Source organism: Natator depressus, chromosome 1, assembly GCF_965152275.1.
Source record: "Natator depressus isolate rNatDep1 chromosome 1, rNatDep2.hap1, whole genome shotgun sequence".
Classification (NCBI taxonomy): Eukaryota; Metazoa; Chordata; order Testudines; family Cheloniidae; genus Natator; species Natator depressus.
The window spans coordinates 239,491,229-239,510,554 of NC_134234.1; the positions used below are offsets into that span (position 1 = coordinate 239,491,229).

Here is a 19,326-nt window from a genome sequence, read left to right on the forward strand (position 1 = left end):
ACTCTGGCACAGGAAAAAAGGGAGAAAGCACAGATCTTCCTAGCTGAGGATTCCCTTCCTGTCCCTTTACAATAAGGCTCCTTTACAGTACTCTGGCAATCTAAAGGAGCTTTAAAACATTTAAAAGTGTTTTATACTCCTGGGGGAACTGACTAAGAAAGGGAACAATTAACTAACAATAGGAACATTAACAACTATGTAGGCAAGCTGCTACATTTCTCTTCTGCCTGAGGGGACAGAGCCTGCCACACACCTACCTCCGAACAACCAGAAGCCCTATTCCTCCACTCTGGGTGAGCTAGATGGACAGAGTCTCTCTTGTGCCCATGCATGCCCATCTAACCCCCCCCCCCCCCCCCGTGGTGATTAATGTCTCTCCACGCACACACGCCCAGCCCTAGCCCCTGTGGTGATTTACATCTCTGCTGGCTGCTCGAACAGACACGCCTAGGCTGCCAGGGAAGGGATGCGTCTCACCCAAAGATTTCTTTGCTTCCCCATTTTTCTGCAGGGAGTAAAGAAATCTGTGGATGATATGAATTCTGCACCCATAGAGTGGTGCAGAATTCATCCAAGAGTAATAATAGTAAACGCTTAGGAGTACTCATCTCTCCAAGGTACCTTGGAGATTTGCATTTGTACTAAATGCAAATCTTTTTCCTAGATGTATGACATTGCATTGGGTTGTACTAAAATGCCTATTTGATTGGGCCCGGCGTACTACGTGATCCAGTTTGCTCTATATAACTGCCCTATGCTTACTATTTACCACTCCACCAATCTTTTTGCCATTTATAAATTTTATCAGCAATGATGTTATATTTTCTTCTAGACCGTTGATGAAAGTGTTAAATAATATCAGGCCTAAAACAGATCCTTGTGGAACTCCACTAGAAACATCCCCATTCAATGAAAATTCCCCATTAACAACTTTTTGAGATCTCTCAGTTAGCCAATCCTTCACCCATTTAATGTGTACTTCATTGGTACCATTCAGTATTAACTTTTTACTCAGAATGTCATGTGGAAACTAGTCAAATGCCTTACAAAAGACGAGATATATTATATCTATACAGCCACCTTTACCAACCAAACTTGCAATCTCAAAAAAAAAAAAAAAAAAATTAAAAAAAAAAAAAGAAATAAGGTCTGTTTGACAAGACCTATTTTCCATTAAGCAATTGTAGCCTACTAGTTCATTTTATCATTCATTTATTGTGTGATGTCAAGATTAACAAAACATGAAGAAAAACATGTCACGGACCATGAAATAAGTCCTTCTCCGTGAAATCCAATCTTCCCTGTGCTGCTGGGAGCCCCCCAGCAGGAGGCTCGTAGCTGCTAGTCCTGGCTGGGCTGGGGAGGGACAGGATTTGTTTTTCCCCTACACGGCCATTCTCAGGGGGAGATCAGACCCACCTCCAGGTAAATTCCCCCTACTCTAGGAAGCTCCAGGGCTGGGAAATAGCATTGGAGCTTCCTGCAGCCAGAGGCGGCTTCCGGAGGTGGAGGTGGGTCTGATCTTTGACTCCCTCAGGGAGCTGATGGGCAGGATCCTCTGGGAGGCTAATATGAAGGGGAAAGGAGTCCAGGAGAGCTGGATGTATTTTAAAGAAGCCTTACTGAAGGCGCAGGAACAAACCATCCTGATGTGCAGAAAGAACAACAAATATGGCAGGCAACCAGCTTGCCCTAACAGAGAAATCTTTGGTGAGCTTAAACACAAAAAGGAAGCTTACAAGAAGTGGAAACTTGGACAGATGACTATGGAGAAGTATAAAAATATTCTTTGACCATGCAGGGGTGTAAAAAGGAAGGCCAAAGCTCAACTGGAGTTGCAGCTAGCAAGGGATGTGAAGGGTAACAAGAAGGGTTTCTACAGGTATGTTAGCAACAAGGAGGTGGTCAGGGAAAGTGTGAGACGTTACTGAAATGGGGAAGCAACCTAGTGACAGATGATGTGGAAAAAGTTGAAGTACTCAATGCTTTTTTTTTTTGCCTCAGTCTTCACTGGGCTGCACAGTATGGGGAGGAGGGGAGCAGCCCTCAGTGGTAAAAGAACAGGTTAAGGACTATTTAGAAAAGCTGGATATACAAAAGTCCATGGGGCTGGATGCAATGCATCCGAGGGTGCTGAGGGAGTTGGCTAATGTGATTGCAGAGCTATTGGCCATTATTTTTGAAAACCCATGGCAATTGGAAAAAGGCAAATATAGTGCCCATCTTTTTAAAAGGAAGGTGGAGAATAAGAGGAACTACAGACAGGTCAGCTTCACCTCAGTACCCAGAAAAATCATGGAGCAGGTTCTCAAGGAATCCAGTTGGAAGCACTTGGAGTAGAGGAAGGTGATTGAAATAGTCAACACTGATTCACCAAGGGCAAGTCATGCCTGACCAACCTGATTGCCTTCTATGATGAGATAACTGGCTTTGTGGATATAGGGAAAACGGTGGACATGGTATACCTTGACTTTAACAAAGCTTTTGATACGATCTCCCACAGTATTCTTGCCAGCAAGTTAAAGAAGTATGGATTGGATGAATGGACTATAAGGTAGATAGAAAGCTGGCTAGATCATCAGGCTCTGTGGGTAACGATCAACAGCTCGATGTCTAGTTGGCAGCCAGTATCAAGCAAAGAGCCCCAGGGGTCGGTCCTGGGGCCAGTTTTGTTCAACATCTTCATTAATGATCTGGATGATGGGATGCACTCTCAGCAAGTTCGCAGATGACACTAAGCTGTGGGGAGAGGTAGATATGCTGGAGGGTAGGGATAGGGTCCACAGTGACCTAGACAAATTGGAGGACTGGGCCAAAAGAAATCTGATGAGGTTCAACAAGGACAAGTGCAGAATCCTGCACTTAGGACGGAAGAATCCCATGCATTGCTACAGACTGGGGACCAAATGGCTAAGCAGCAGATCGGCAGAAAAGGACCTAGGGGTTACAGTGGACAAGGAGCAGGATATGAGTCAACAGTGTGCCCTTGTTGCCAAGAAGGCTAACAGCATACTGGGCTGCATTAATAGGCGCATTGCCAGCAGATCGAGGAAAGTGATTATTCCACTCTATTCAACACTGGTAAGGCCACATCTGGAGTACTGTGTCCAGTTTTGGGCCCCCCACTACAGAAAGGATGTGGACAAATTGGAGAGAGTACAGCAGAGGGCAACGAAAATGATTAGGAGGCTGGGGCACATGACTTATGAGAAGAGGTTGAGGGAACTGGGCTTATTTAGTCTGCAGAAGAGAAGAGTGAGGGGGAATTTGATAGCAGCCTTCAACTACCTGAAGGTGGGTTCCAAAGACGATGGAGCTAGGCTGTTCTCAGTGGTGGCAGATGACAGAACAAGGTGCAATGATCTCAAGTTACAGTGGGTGAGGTCTAGGTTGGGCACTCCGAGGAGCACAGGGGAGATCAGACCCACCTCGGGGAACCTCCTCCAGCTACAGGAAGCTCCAGGGGTGCTGCCCAGCTGCAGAACTTCCTGCAGCCAGGGAAAGTACCCAGAGCTGGGTCTCATCTCCCCTCAAGAGTGGCCATGCAGGGGAAGAGCAAATCCTGTCCCTCCCAGCCAGCCAGGACGAGCAGCTAGGAGCCCCTGGCTGGGGTGCTCCCAGCAGCAGGGCAAAATCAAACTCACCTTCACCTCTAGGAGCTTCCTCCAGCTGCAGGAAGCTCTGCTGCTGCTGTCTTCAGAGCTGGGCTCTGAAGGCAGCACAGAAGTGAGGTGGCAATCCTATAACCGCCTTAGAACAGCTTTGCAAATCCCCCCCTCTTTCCCCCACGGTCACACCACTTTTTAAAAAAAATTAAAAATTGGATTTTTTTTTTTTTTTTATAAAATAGGATTTTTCCTCAAAAAGCATCTAAAGATTGTTTTAATTAAGATACATTATAGCTCAAATATATCTCATCATGGAATAAGGATTATAAATTCTAATTCTATAGTATGAGATAATATACTCATGTAATGTTTAAGAAAAATTTTGTAACTAAGTTCCAATAGTTCATGGATTAGGGACCCAATTTTCTGTATAGATTATTTAGGTTAATCTTTCTATCTACCCAATAGGACTCAGTGCTCAGTCTAGAATAATAATTAAAATTAAGAGATGCTTAATTTTGCAGTTCCAAAACTGTGGATTTCTGTCTCCAGAGATGACATGCTTGTTAACAGCAAAAATGTTTATAACTAACTAACTAAACAGAGGTGAGAAATAACAGACCTCAACCCTACCGTCATATGCAAATTTGTATACACTGAGTCAATCCCTTACCTCTCTCTAAAAGTGCAAAGTTTCAAAAAGTTCAATGAATAGAAGATTGTTGAGGGCGGAATAGATCTGGACAAGGAGAAGAAGTCTGGAGAGAATTGTGAGACGGGAGGGACAGGCAGTAGAAACAAAAGTGAAACTATTTGAGCAACATATTCCAGAAGTCTTGGGGTCTTTCTGAGCGTAGCCTTCATTGATTTGAGATCTACCATATCATTCTCTCACTAGAAGGGAAAACCTATAATGACAGCAGGCCATAAGAGAGACCCAGTTTGGGAATATTTTAATGAAGTTCCTCTACCAGTGGGTAAAACAGGCATGCATGCAAAATGCAGACCTTGCAACAAAGAAATGCAAGGCCTGGTTGCCCAAATGAAACAACATCATGAGAATTGCTCCTTTTCAGGAGGAAGCTGCGTTGAAGATGATGAAAGGAACACATCTGAACATCCAGGATCTTCAGGTTGGTAGACTTTTTTATTTCATTCTTCTTTCTTAAGGACTGCCTGTCTTCCTTGTGGACTACTTTTGAATTTTCATGTTTGAGCAAAAAATATATGGCACTATCATTTTAGATGCAGTTGTGATAAAAAAAAATAAACAACTGAAATAGGCAGATCTTCCTTTTACAATTTCACCTTTAAAGGAGTACCGAGTGTCAGTGAATGCAATGAGCAGTATGGTAATAATAATTAAATAACTGCCTTGACTTATTTTGTTTAGGAGAATCCATCCTCAGAATACAGGATTCTGAAGACTATCCACCTTCAAGGTCACCATAATTTTCTATAGTTTCAGAGTTATCTGCTAATGAGAGTGTTTCAGTCACATCATGTAGGTCACATAGCCACAGTATATCACTTGTAGCAAAAAGAAAAAAAAAATCTCCATCATCCAGAAACAACCACAGATAAGTTTGTGATAAGAACCAGCAGATTACAAAAAGAGGTAATTGATGAAAAAATTGCCCTGTTTATTTATGCAACAAACTCTCTTTCCCATATAATTGAGAACCCACACTTCATTAACATGGTTCTGTCATTAAGACCAGGATACAGTCCACCCAACAGAGCAGATACCGCAGGCAAATTGCTGCATAAAGTGTATGAAAGAGAAATTGTGCAGTGTGCAAAAGGTCTAGAGGGTGAAATTGTTAACCTGAGTCTTGATGTGTGGAGCAATGTCCACAATGATCCTGTTGAATGTGCTTGTGTGACAACAGAAGAAGGGAATGTCTTCCTTACAGAAACTATTGATACATCAGGAAATGCACACACAGCAGAATATTTACAAGTAGCAGTAAAAGCTATAACAAACTGAAAAAAAATTCAAATGTCTAGTATGTAGCTAATACCATACGGTTGCAGTGCTCATTTGATACACCTCCTAGTCAAAGACCTAGTCTACACTGGGGTGGGGGGGTTGATCTAAGTTACACAACTTCAGCTTCATTATTCATGTAGCTGAAGTCGACTTTCTTAGATCAACTTACCGTGGTGTCTTCACCGCAGTGAGTCGACTGCTGCCACTCTCCCGTCAACTCCGCCTGTGCCTCTCGCAGCACTGGAGTACAGGAATCGACAGGAGAGCACTCGGGGGTCTATTTATCGCATCTACGCTAGATGCGATAAATGGATCCCCGCTGGATCCATCGCTGCCCGCCGATCTGGCGGGTAGTGAAGACATACCCAAAGACTTCAGTGTTCCAGAAATAACGGCTAATGTTGTTGAAATTGCAAAATACTTCCGTAACAACCACTTTGCAGCAGCTGCTCTGAAAAAAGTGGGAGGAACCAAGCTAACTCTCCTATAAGACGTGAAATGGAACTCAGTAGCGGACTGGTCTGAGCACTAGATCAAGCACTGGCCTAATGTGATGACAGTTTGTGAACAAAATCGTGAAAAAAATAGATGGCACTGTCACAGCCAAAGTTCTCAACATTGGGCTTAAGAGAAATGTTGAACACATGCTGAGTACCTTGAAGCCTATTTCTATAGCTTTGAACAAAGTGCAGGGAAATAGCGGTTTTATTGCTGATGCTGTTGAAATTTGGAAAGAACTGAGTGAGATCTTAAAAAGAGAAATATGCAATGACAGAGTTAAATTACAAGCCTTAAAAAAAACGAATGGGACAAGCACTATCTCCAGCTCACTTTCTTGCAAATATTCTCAATACTGGGTACCAGGGTGAAACGTTAACTGCTGAAGAAGAGGAGCTGGCTATGACATGGACATCCAGCAATCATCCCTCCATAATGCCAACTATAATAAACTTCAGAGCTAAGGGTGAACCATTCAAGAAATAGATGTTTGCTGAGATGTTTTAAAGAAAGTCACACCAGTGAACGGGTGGAAGTCACTTAAGCACTTGGATTCAGAGACTGTTGAAGTGATCATCTCACTTTTAACACCGTGAGCTTCTTCTGTCAGTGTAGAAAGAATACTTTCTTCCTTTGGACTAATTCATTCCAAATTGAGAAATCATTTAGGACCTGAAAAAGCAGGAAAGCTTGTTTTTCTTTACCAGATTTTGAACAAACATGAAAATGAACGTGAAGACGACTGAGTTAGCTGCACAAGCCAATATTTTAAGTTTCTCATGTTGATCTGATTGACAAAGTTGATTTAATTTTTTTTTAATATTTCATTTAACTATTTTAGTTAAAAACCCTAACAAAAACAAACCTGATTTTAAAAAAATTGAATGTTTAACTAAATTCAAAAATTCATATTCGTGTTTTCTTAAAATACACCTCTACCCCGATATAATGCGGTCCTCGGGAGCCAAAAAATCTCACCGCATTATAGGTGAGACCGCGTTATATCGATCTTGCTTTGCCCCCCGCCCCCCCCCCCGTTTCTTGTTCCCTGATTGCCCCCTCCAGAGACCCCCGTCCCTAATCACCTCCAGGACCCCACCCCCTATCCAACTGCCCGGCTCCCTGTCCTCTGACTGCTCCAACACCTATCCACACCACCCCCGCCCCCTGACAGGCACTCACCGGCAGCGGCGGGAAGTGGAGGAACACGGCCCCAGCCCGCTCCACTCCGCCACCTCCCAGCCGCGGCGTTCCACTTCCTGCTGCCAGTGAGTGCAGGGAGGTTGGGGAAAGGATGCCTTTCGTACTCACCGGCAGCGGGAAGTGGAGTGATGCAGCCCCAGCCTGCTCCGCTTTCCTTGCCCCGTCCCCAGCCGTGTCGCTAGGGGAAAGGTCCCGCACCATGGAGCGCCACGGCTGGGAGCTGGCAGAGTGGAGCGAGCTGGGGCCAGGCTGCTCTGCTTCCGGTGAGTGCGGGGGGGATCCCTTCCCCCAAGCCCCCTCTCCCGAGTGACATGGCTGGGGCCGGGGCGAGGGAAGCGGAGTGGGCTGCTCTCGACCCCCAGCTAATCCCCCGGGCCACTCTGGGACTGCGGGGCCTCCAAAAATGCTCCCCCCACAGCTCCTGCCTCCCAGACCTTCGGGGGGAAGGAGTCCCTGACTGCCCCCAAGACCCTCTGCCCCTTATCCAACCCCTCGACCTCAGCCCCGGCCCGGCACCCTTAATACGCTGCTCAGAGCAGCGTGTCAGAGCTTTACCGCGTTGTATGCGAACCCACGTTATATCGGGGCAGAGGTGTATTATATGTTTGCTGTTGAAGAAAAAAATTCAGAATACATAACGTCGTAGTCTTAGTTAAATAAAACAATTTAAATGTCTGTCTGGTGATGTTCTCTTAATACAGCATGGCAAGAAAATCCTCCAAATATTAATGATTAACCTGTTGAATTGGAGATATTTATGAAGTCATTGAGAGGTGAACTAGCTACTTCAATTACCTTTGGTAAATGAAATAACCGAACAATCATTCATTTTCTGATAGAGCTGTAAAACAAATTTGAAAAGTTTTCAAAATCACTTTAAAAATGTATAGTGTGTACCTTCTAAAATGAAACCTATATCTCTGAGTTGTGAAGAATATATATTAAGGTTATAACGACCAACAAGAATGCACTGTTATGTAGAAATCCATGATTAAATCAAGTCTTCCTGACTAGTGATTTAAATCAGTTTGATTTAAATCAAATCCACCCTGATGTAAACATCTGAAATCATGAAATTGACCAATTAAAAATCCCTTTGGCCATGAAATTAACCAAAATGGACCATGAATTTGGTAGGGCCCAAAGTATTAGCTAAGTAAGTAAGTAAGGCTGAAACACAAGATCTACAGGCTGAGGCCTGTAATATTTTAGCTTAGCCATACTACGCCTTAGGCTTAAGAAATGCTTGACATAAGTAACCGAAGAATAACCAGATGCCACAAGATTATGGAAAAAGATGTACCAATGAATGGTATTGCAAAAAATTAGCCACAAGATTAATTTTAGATCACAAAATGACCTAGAGGCACATTTTTTCCAGTACGTGCCTTACCTGCAGGATAAAGGTTGTGCATCAATGCTAATGAGAATAAAAGGAACAACTTATAAAAAACAGGATACCCCAATATTCTTGGGGGGACACAATACAAATAAGGAAAAATAGAGCAGACACCTTCATGCACATGCGCACAGCATATGTAGTAGTCAGAATCAAAAGATAAAAGAGGACTCCCAGATTGGGTCAAATTAGTCCCCTACAGGAAAACCCCATCAGGAACCATCCCTCTATTGATGATCAATTGACAAGGCATCCATCAGACCCTAAGAATATTGTTAAGAATGTGAGTATGACTATATTTGTTACTTGTGCATAGGTCTTTACAGAATTTCCATATGCTTGGGTAATCATAACCTTAATTGTAACTTTAATAAAACTTGAAAATGGACTAGAGCTTGTACTTGTAAATGTATATGTTGTCCATATCCTTGGTCTTTGTGTGTTCCTAGAGGCTCTAAATCTGAAGAAAGTCGCAGAGGTGACTTTCACTCTGTTAAGCTTGAAACTCTAGCTACCAGAGCCGAACCCACAATGGTATAATACATTACTAAATTCACCTTTAAATAAAATAAAAGGTTGCACCATGTTGACTGGTATTAATTATATTCCAATTCTTTTAAATTCTTTATTGACTGAATCCCATATCAGCTTTTCCATTATTTAGTCCAGGAACCTTAGGGTGGTTGAACTGCACAGCACTATCTATAGATGCTGCTCATGGAACAAGACACGGAGGAGTGCATGTGCGGTCCAACTGCCACTGCTACTAAAGATCTCCAATCCCAGGCACGGGGGGCTGTCACGCCTACAGTAGAGCACCCATAGGGACATCTCTCAAAGAAGAACTTCAAATTACAAAGAAGCCACCATTTACTAGTTTAAAAGGAATTACTTTTTCCTAAATGTATCAATTCTATGTACCAGAGACGGCAACGAAACAATAACTCGAGTAATAAATTATGAAATATCCTGCTAGTCCCTCCTTGATGCTTCAGAATTGGATTGGCATCAAGAAGTAATTGCAAAGTTCCAAATGTCGCTTGCCTAAGACACACAATAAAACTGGCCATACAGTAATCTCTCTCTTCTCCACAGGAAATCCTTTCCTGAGAAGGCCTAGGGATTAAATAACCCAAGATATAAGATTTTCAGCTATTCAACTGCATTTTGAAGACTCCCTATCTCATGTCTCGCTCCCAACACCTGCTGCTCTGCAACAGAATCTCTCTCTCTCAAGAAGTACATATTCCTCCTGACTTCTCACTATTGATGCTGGTGCTTAGCGAGGGAATAAATGGAAGCCTGTAATGGCCTGGCATCCACCTCTTGTGAGCCCCCCTTCTGGGCGGGAAATTGTAATGTCATGGTACCCACCTCTTGCAAGCCCCCCTTGTGGTCAGGACATCGTAATGGCATGGCACCCACCTCTCACAAGCACCCCTTTCTGGTTGGGTGCGTCTGCAGTCTTTCAGTTTATGGTGACCATCAGTCGTTTCTCAGGCAGTTTTTCAGTGACTCAGCCCTCCAGCCAAGTCACACACACTGTCCGTATGTGAAACAGAACAAAACCCTTCAGGGGTATACAGTCTTTAACTTGTCCCAGCCCCGGTATGGGTCCATACCCCCAGGGCTTCCTCCGTGGAGACACTGTCTTTTTGCAGCCCTCCCTGGGCTCAGTACTTAGTCCCAGAAGCCAGCCACAAGCTCCTGCTTTGCTCCTCTGGTCCCTGCCATCAACTGTCTTATGCTCAGTCCCAACAGCCACCCATGAGTTCCTTCTTAACTCCCCGGTCCCTGCCCACACTGAGCTGTCTGTGATCCTGCTGCTCCTTCAGCCAGCCAGGAACACAGTCCTCTCAGCTCCAGCTCCAGGCAGCAACTAACTGTTGCTCTGGTCTGCAGCAATTTTTATATAACCCTCCTGGGCCCTGATAGGCTGCTTCCCCTGCAGCCACTCTAGCCCACTTGGAGGACCTCTCCACTGCTCCTTTCCTGAAACAAGCGTGGCAGGATTCTGAGGTCTCCAGCAGGGGGTCTCTGGGCCTAGTCTACCCCCATCACAAAGCCATGTTAGCTTCTGCAGAAATAAAAGCCTGGAGGGAGACAAACAGTAACAATGTTTACTAAAAATTCAAGAACCCTGAATGGAGAAAGTCTGGAAATATAATATCTTCACTCAGGGCATTCAAGAGATTACTGTTCCAAAAAATGGCCTAAATCTGGCCAGGAAATTCTCTGGACTCTATCTTCCTTACATAGAGAAACCGATAAGAGTACAAATGTAAATGGACAGGAGATGGAAAATGTATAACAAGGAGTTATGCAACCCTTTGGTTGCTGCAGAATGTCCATCTCAGAAACTTTGTGAATGATCCTGCTCCCTCCTGTTTCCAAAGGATCAGGTTTGGGCCCTGTGTGTAGACAGACAAATAAGCCAGATTTTCAAAAAACATATGAGAACAAAAAGCCTGTGCAATTATGTGACTAATCTGTGTGTGCAAACTTGGTAATTATGAACCTAGTTATATGTATTGTGATGGGGCAAGGCCGGATGGCTATAGAAAAGTAGTGGGAGATAGATATATTAGCTCCAGGCTAAACAAATCCCTGGTACCAGGTTAAGTGAAATGGCAGCTGCTCCAGGTCAATTAAGACACCTGGGGCCAATTAAGAACTTTCCAGAAGGCAGGGAGACTGCTAGGTTGATTGGGACACCTGAAGCCAATCAGGGGCTGGCTGAAACTAGTTAAAAGCCTCCCAGCCAGTCAGGTGGGTGTACATGTCAGGAGCTGTGGAAGGAAGTTGTGCTGTTGGAGAGGCTGAGTAGTACACATTATATCAGGCACAAAGAAGGAGGCCCTGAGATAAGGGTGAAGTGGAGCTTGAGGAAGTGAGGGCTGCTGTGGGGGAAGTAGCCCAGGGAATTGTACATGTCATGTTTCTAAAAGGGCAGCTACCTTAGCTGATACTATTAGGGTCCCTGGGCTGGAGCCTGGAGTAGAGGGTGGGCCTGGGCTCCACCCCCACCTTTACCCCCTAATTAATCACTGAGACTGGGAGACAACAGAGACTGTGCAAGGAAGGATAACTTCTCCTCACCTCCCTTGCTGGCTTATGATGAAAATGGCTCAGTAGACAGAAGGATTATGTGGAGGGTCACAGTGAGCCTCTGAGGCTAGCGAAATCTGCCAGGAAATGCAGGACCCATGGAGGCAAGGACAGAGCTTTGTCACAGTATGTTCAGTTACCAAATTTTTATGTGCAATCATGATAATTCTGCAACCCTAACTTTTTGGAAAACTTTGCCTTTGTTGAATCCATGTATCAACAGGAAAATGCCAGCATTTTCAGAGTTAATTGTTACATTATCTACAGGTAATAGGGGAAATACAGTGACAAGAAATTTAATGACACTGGCTGCAGACTGAGGGATGCGCATTGCTGATTTTCATGTATTTCTCTAAGACAGATAAGTACTGTTTGAAGGACTAGTAGCCTACATTTCATTATAACTGGTTGTGGGTGATTTATACTTAAGAATGCTTGTCATCATATGTCCACAATATAGAATACATATCTAAGTACTGTTTTGTTATAAATTTTTGCAACAGTGTTCCTTTAAATAACCTTTTTTGGCTGTGCATCTGAGGTAGCTAATGTTTTTGTCACAAAAACCCTTCACAGCAAGTCAACTGTTTCCATGGAAACTGTAGAGTGATCATCCATTAATGCTGCCAAGATTTCTCTCCGTGCTTTCCCAAATACAGGTAGATGTTTGCTCTCAATTTAAAAAAAAAAAAAAAAAGTTGAATGAATGTTACATTCCCGTGATAGTGAACTTCCACAGCTTCATGTGGGGAGTAAAGGCAAACAAGAGCTGGGAGGGGATGGGGTGGGGGGACAAGACACAAAAACAAACAAGAGAAACCACTGAGAGGTTTTAATTTAGGGGACAAACTCCATCAGATTATTTTTTAATCTGCAGCCTATCCATGATGGGAAATGCTGATCCCACAGTGGTGAAAGGGTGAATATCGGAAAAGGAATGGAAGGTATACAAGCATGAATTAGCAGAGATTAACACTGGAAAGCAGGGACAGGAAGATCGCTCATGGAATGAATTATTTTTGAGATAAGCTAATGTCTGGGTCACTCACCTCTCTCAGCATATTGTTTTCCTTCTCCTTCTGTTCCAGCAGGCTCTCCAGGTGGTGGACATGCATCTCTGCTTCAGCCAACCGTCTTGTCCGCTCATGATCCTCCTCTGTGGCTTTTGAAGACAGTCCTTTACTCTGCAACATCTCCAGCAGCTTTTTGATGGACTCATCACGGGCATTTAAGGTCTGCTTCTGAGTCTCAATGCGCAGTTCCATCTCTTCTAAGGTTTTGCGCAGCAGGAAAAGTTCCTTGGCTTGGCGCTCATGCTCTGCATGAAGCCGTTGGAAGTTCTCCTCTGTCAGCTCTGCCACGAATGGTTCACTGGCTCTACTGCTGCTGTCCTGCTGGAACAGCTGGTTCAGGTCCCGCTGGATCCGAAGCTCATCCTGGAGAGCCTGGATCGTCATCTGCATGTGCTGGAAGCAGAAAACTAAATCAGTGAATTCCCTTCCTTAGTGAAAAATTGTAAATACATGGGCTGCTTGAATCCTCTTGACCAATCAATCAGTCAGAAGGAATACACAAAAGCTGCCAACACTCAACATTTTTGACAGCAGATAACTATAATTTCCCCAACTTTGGGCGTGGGGGGGGGGGAGTTATTGAGCTGCAAATTGTAAGGCCCTGAATGATGGAGAAAGATCCTCTTACACGTAATTCCCCTATCTCCACCCACCTGTGCAAGTCAATGTCCAGAATGGAAGAGTACTACCAGGAAAAATTAATATACTGAAAAGTATAAGTGAACACTTCGCTAATATGTTATTCTCAGTTCATCTCATTTCAGCATCAAAGGTCCAGGAAGTAGAGCAATTCCTTGTGGACATCAGCAAACAAACAAGGAGTAAAGAGACACTGGTTGTTAGTGCTGACCTTCTAATAGAGTGAGGGAGGAAACACTGTGGTAGATCATGAACAAGCAATATCAAATTATTTTAAAAAGTTAGTTCTACATTTTGTTTCCCATCCCTCAAGAATCATTATTATTAAAAAGATGTCAGCATAAGACTGCAGAACAATTCGCTCTATTACAATGCAACCACACACACACACACACACACACACAGTAGAGAGTCTCAAAGCCTGGTCTGATTCAGGCTTGTAGGGCTTCTGCTATGGGGCTAAAAATAGCAGTGTAGATGTTCTGGGCTCTGAAATCCAGTGAGGGAGCTATGTCTCAGAGTCCAGGCTCCAGCCCAAGTGGGAAAGTCTACACTGTAATTTTTAGCCCCATAGTGTGAGTACCATGAATCCAAGTCGAGCTCTGAGACTTGCTTCCATGGGGTTCAGAGCTGTTTGTTTGTTTGTTTGTTTTTTGCTGTGTAGATGTACCTGCTCTGTGAGCTGGTAAGCATTATTTCCATTTACAGAGAAAAAAAACAAGGCACTGAATGAAATAATATCCAGGCAAGACAGGAAGTTTGTAGAAGATGCAAAAATAGAAAGGAGGTCTGACTGACAAATCTGAGACAACCACAAAACTATCCTCTTTTCTTGGGAAAGGCAAAGGGACTGACAACATTCAGTTTGCCTTTGAACAGGCCAGCTGAATTGAATTCGACACTAGAAAAATAAGTGCCTATATTACAGCAACTTCCAAAAACAGCACAGATGCAACCAGTGGTAGCAAGAGTGTAAGCACTAGAAAGGACAGGTTTCATGAGAGTCATCTCTTGGCTGGCTGATGCACAGGAGGCAAAATAGCCCAGCAGTTTATAATCTAAATAAAATCCAAATAAATCACTCCGGGAAGGGACCTTATATTTGAAAGTTAAATACAGAAAGTGAGTTTCACTGCAAGATGTATAATGCACAGATGATGTAATCAAGGAGACTGTAGGATTCCTCCAGTAATTTGTTTGCTGCATATTCCTATGAAAAAGGGAACAGGGAGTAAGAGATATTTGCTACTTCATAAACACATGAATTTAGTCTATCTTTGTGGTTTTAACAGCTACTGTTATTGTAGGGACTGATGTATGAAGGCAGTTTGTGGGGCTGTAAACAACTATTTCGGTACTACTTTCCTCACTATGTGAGAGTTCAAACACTCCAAGCCCCGTTATTTGGGATCCCCCCCCCCCAAAGGGAGTTATCTCAAGCTTTTGAGGCTTATTTGACCTTTTCTTCTATTTGTAATTTTATGATACTTGACAGTTACTGTTTCAGTTCAGCAGAAAATAGTACTTAAGTTATAATGATGGTTCTGGATCTCTCACACAGGTGTATTCCTGAATATGGATGATCATTTGTTGTGTGCTGTAAGGTAAAGTGTACGTGGTAATCTGAATTTCTACCCACTCATTTACTTGCAAAATGGAAGAAAACTTATGCGCTGAGCACACCACAACCTGGAATTGTAAAGCACTTTTAGCTTTCAATCTTCTTTGAAACAATTGCCAGTGTCACTTCTCCAAGCTGCATTCCAGACAAAAATGTCATTACACCTCCACACTTTAAAGCTCAGAAGAGCAACAGCAAGCATGTTATGTGAATGAGGAGGAAGGCGGGCAGCCAAACTACTACAGTTTATCCAACTCATCCATGCAGACTAAATTGTAAGAACAAATTTCATGCATTCACATTCTCCTAATTTACACCACTGCAATACCAATGGGGCTGCACTGCTAACAAGAGAATTTGCACCAAACAATTGGAAAGTGCTCCACTAAGCTCAGTGCAAATACCTAAGGTAGCCAGTCTATACATCAAAATGGAACTTATCTTTATTTGGGAAACTGTACTCATCCCATTTCAACCACAGAGCATGGTCTGCTTAACATCCATATTTCACATGTATCTACACTGACCTCGCCCCCACTCTGTCACTTTCCTCCCTCCAGGAAGGCACGAGAAGCAGCTTCCTCTGAATCGCCACATGCATTAGAACAGCAGAGTGGCTTCCTGTACTGCCACAGAATCAGTCTTAGGCTATTTATAACCCTAACTAAAAAGAAGTCACCACAACAAACTTCCTAGACTTGAATTTTTATAATCTAATTGATGTAGGATCATGTCTCAGGCAAAGCTGTACCCCAGGAAAACATCTCCCCAAATTCAGCATGAATGATTTTCCACAGATGCAATCAACATCTGAGCTGAGAAACTGAAAGCTATTTTAAGTAGTTCAAATAGGGTAATAGTTAAAGAGAAAAATGTTGATGCTTATAGAAGCAGCACTTATGGGATTCCTGTCATTTCAGATTCATGGGTGAGGACAACAGAGTTATGCTGTACCCCGTGGAAGGGTCAGTAACTTGCAAATGTAGTCAAAGTATGTTTCCTAGGAAGAAAGAAGAGAGCTAAACAGTTTGCAAATAAGAGATCAGCAACAGGTTTATGAATTACTGCTTACAATTACGTACTCTGAACTACTTAACTGAAGAAAAAAAAAAGATAGTATGCAGCGTAGCAGTAAATTAAGATGCAGGAAAATTGACACACTCTTCTTCCCAGTATGTTATTGCTCTCTAGAGTTCTTTTGTCTGCTGGCTAATAGGCTGCTTTTCTGTTTTTGATACCAATGGAACAGTGCCCTGTTGGTATGAACTATAAGGTGATTCTTTGGGTGGGCATACTGTTCTTCTACATTTTAAATAGGACATACTCACTTCCCTCATAAACTGAGTTTTACCACTGTTTCTCATCCACTTCTCTGCCTGCATTCTTTAATCACTGCAATTCCTTGGGAAAGAAAGGGAACATATTATTTATAAATCCACCTAATATTGGCCACTGAAAAGCTAAGCCTAGTTTCAGATCCTGAATTCACTTGAAACTTCACACAAGCTTGAAAGAGCTCATTGCAAGTGTCTCACATGATCTCAAAATAAATGTAAGACTATTTTTGTAATGCCTTTAATATTTTTAACACTCAGTAATTTCAGTTTCCATGAAGAAGATGCTGTAGTTTTTAACATATTGTTAACAAAGCTCAATTTTAAGAGTAGGTAAAAATTGGAACCTACAGTACTTGACAGTGTCTTTAGATTTCACTGAACATGAAGAATTCCCTCTTCAGTGAGTTAGCCCTCTGCAGATGAAAAGGTAGAGAGAGAATCTTTGAGAGGAAATGCAAGTGATTACCCTGGAGGTCTTAGCGGATAGTCAACTCAAAGCTGATATAACTCATTCAGTTCTTGATGTGCTGGCATAAAAAACTCTGAACCTCTGGGTCTGATCAAAATCCTGTAGAAAGAAAAGCACTATCACAAAAGCATACTATGTTGCTCAGTATATTCAATGCAGTTCCAAAAGCACTGAAATAAATGAACTGGTGGTGTGGCAAGCCCTAGTGTGAGTTCCCTCCTGTTGAAGGAAAGTGTGACTAAAATAGAAAGAGAGCAACAGACATCCTCTTCCTTCTGTCTCAGCAGCCAGGTCAGGTCAAGGTAGAAAGAGGCGACACACACCTTCCCCTCCCAGCAGTCAAGAAGATGAGGAGGAAGACTTCCTTTTTAGCAGCCAGAAGAGAGGGAGGAGTTCCTCGCCTATCCCAGCAGCAAGGGGAAAACCATGCCAATGTTACATAATACTGTGTCATGATGATTGTCAATATATGACACAACTAATTATTTACTGTGACAGATTAATGACATGTAGATGCCAGTACATCACCAGGATGACACACAAGTTTTTTGTGGTTCTCTGCGGCTCTGTTCAATGACCAAGCTACTCTCTATGAACTCTCTAGATGCAAAATGCTAAGTACTGGGAAAGACTGAGTTACCTTTGTATTCTCTGTAGCTTGTACATGTACCTTTATGATCAATAGAGCACAGAAAGCTTACAGGGAAAAAGGAAAATGGACAGAAAAATACTATATAAATTATAGCAAACTAGGTTTATCAAGGTGTGATGGGATGTCCACCCCACACAAGACACAGCAGGTTAAATTCGGTCAATTAACCTCTTATGCTGCACTTGGAGCACAGCCTGGAATCAAAAATGCCTAATGGAAGATGAAGTTCACCTGGGAGGGAGCAAGCTAGGCTTGTATAAAAGGATGAAGCTGAGAGCAGAAAGGGGCTGCAGGGGAAGTAGTCTGTAGTTGCTCCCTGGGAGAAGGGAGGTTTGTTCGGGGCTACAGTGTCTGCCATGATGTCAAATAGGGGAAGTAGTCCCCTGGGAGGGTCAGCAAACCAAGGGTGGTGGAACAGAAGATAAAAAAGGGAGCAGGGAAGGAGTCCAGTGAAACAACAACAGAGTCTGGGAGCAAGCAGACTATAGTTGCTGGATATAGGGTCCCTAGGCTGGAGTACATAGTAGTGGGCGACTCCAGGTTTCCTCCCAGCTGCTGGGAAAGTGGCACAGGACCTAGCCTTGGAGTGAAAGACTGTCTGGAACAGCATACAAACAGGTGATCCAGTGGGACTTCATTGTATAGGCCTACCCTTCAGGGGCATCGATCTGTCCAAAGAGCTGAATCACAAAGAAGGAGCACTGCGAGTCCTGGAGAGTGGGGGGGAATGCAGTGTGAGCAACCAACAGAAAGGGGGCATCAGACTAGAAAGGAGTTAATCCCCAGACATGGCCACAAGGAGGTGCCCCAACCCCGTTACACAAGGTTAAAGAAAGCCTCTGAGAACACAAGTTGGAATGACTGTATGGTGTCTTACAGGGAGATAAGCATTACCAGTAGAGGGATTCCACCAGAAGTTCTCCCTATCTCAACTGCTTAGTAGTCACAGAAATTGGCAGAATCTACATGAGATCATGAATTTGCTTTTCCTGCCAGCATCTCAGCACATATGAAAACTAAAAGTCCTCTCTAAAAAGCTATCTTTATAAGTCTTCCCTGAAATGAGAGTATTCCAAATGTCAGGAAAAGGATGAGCTACACAGAGCTGGGCAGCAACCATGCTCCAAATATTAGGAGAAACCAGGGCCACTAAAGCAAAACTCAATCGCAAATCACGAGAGAAAATAAGGAAGTCTTTCTCTCTCTCTCTCGTTCTCAAAGTGTTCTTATTTTGGCAACATTTCTGAGACACAGATTCTGCTGAATGCATACTCAAGGCAAAAAGCCTGTCTATCTGAAGGGAGTCCCTGCTGACATTCAGCGGCAGCCCATGCAGAGAAACTGACAAAAGGGCTAATGTCAGGTGTCCAGCAGGGCCCTGATGAAACAGAACTTGCTGATTCCAAAAACACTACATGCTGACTGTAAGATGGCTCAGGGGCACCAGGATCCTTATTTGTATGGAAATGACAGAGTGATTTTTATAGCGTGTAGCTTAGCTCGGAAGCAAAGCTATGATTCTAACAGGATTTAATTTAAGTGGGAGCCAAACGAATTAACTTGTATATTTAAAAAACCTTACACTCATTTATCTCTGAGACAGCAGAAGAGCAAATTCTATAGATAAAGAGCTTAAGATTGTTGGTAGTACATCTGTCTGCTGAACCAGACTCTCATGAATGACTCATCTGGTTTAAGGGGGTGTCATGAAGCAACCACACATCCA

The 19,326-nt window shown here is 43.2% G+C and overlaps 1 protein-coding gene across 10 annotated transcripts in view; it reads right to left on the bottom strand.

Moving 5' to 3' along the window:
* Positions 1-19,326, bottom strand: part of ERC1 (ELKS/RAB6-interacting/CAST family member 1) — a 553,011-nt gene that overhangs the window by 427,390 nt on the left and 106,295 nt on the right. For all 10 annotated transcript variants that reach the window (XM_074938919.1, XM_074938886.1, XM_074938901.1 and 7 more), the window contains exon 3: positions 12,859-13,275. In XM_074938919.1, coding sequence (XP_074795020.1) covers positions 12,859-13,275 — 417 coding nt within the window. The remainder of the gene's footprint in view (positions 1-12,858; positions 13,276-19,326) is intronic.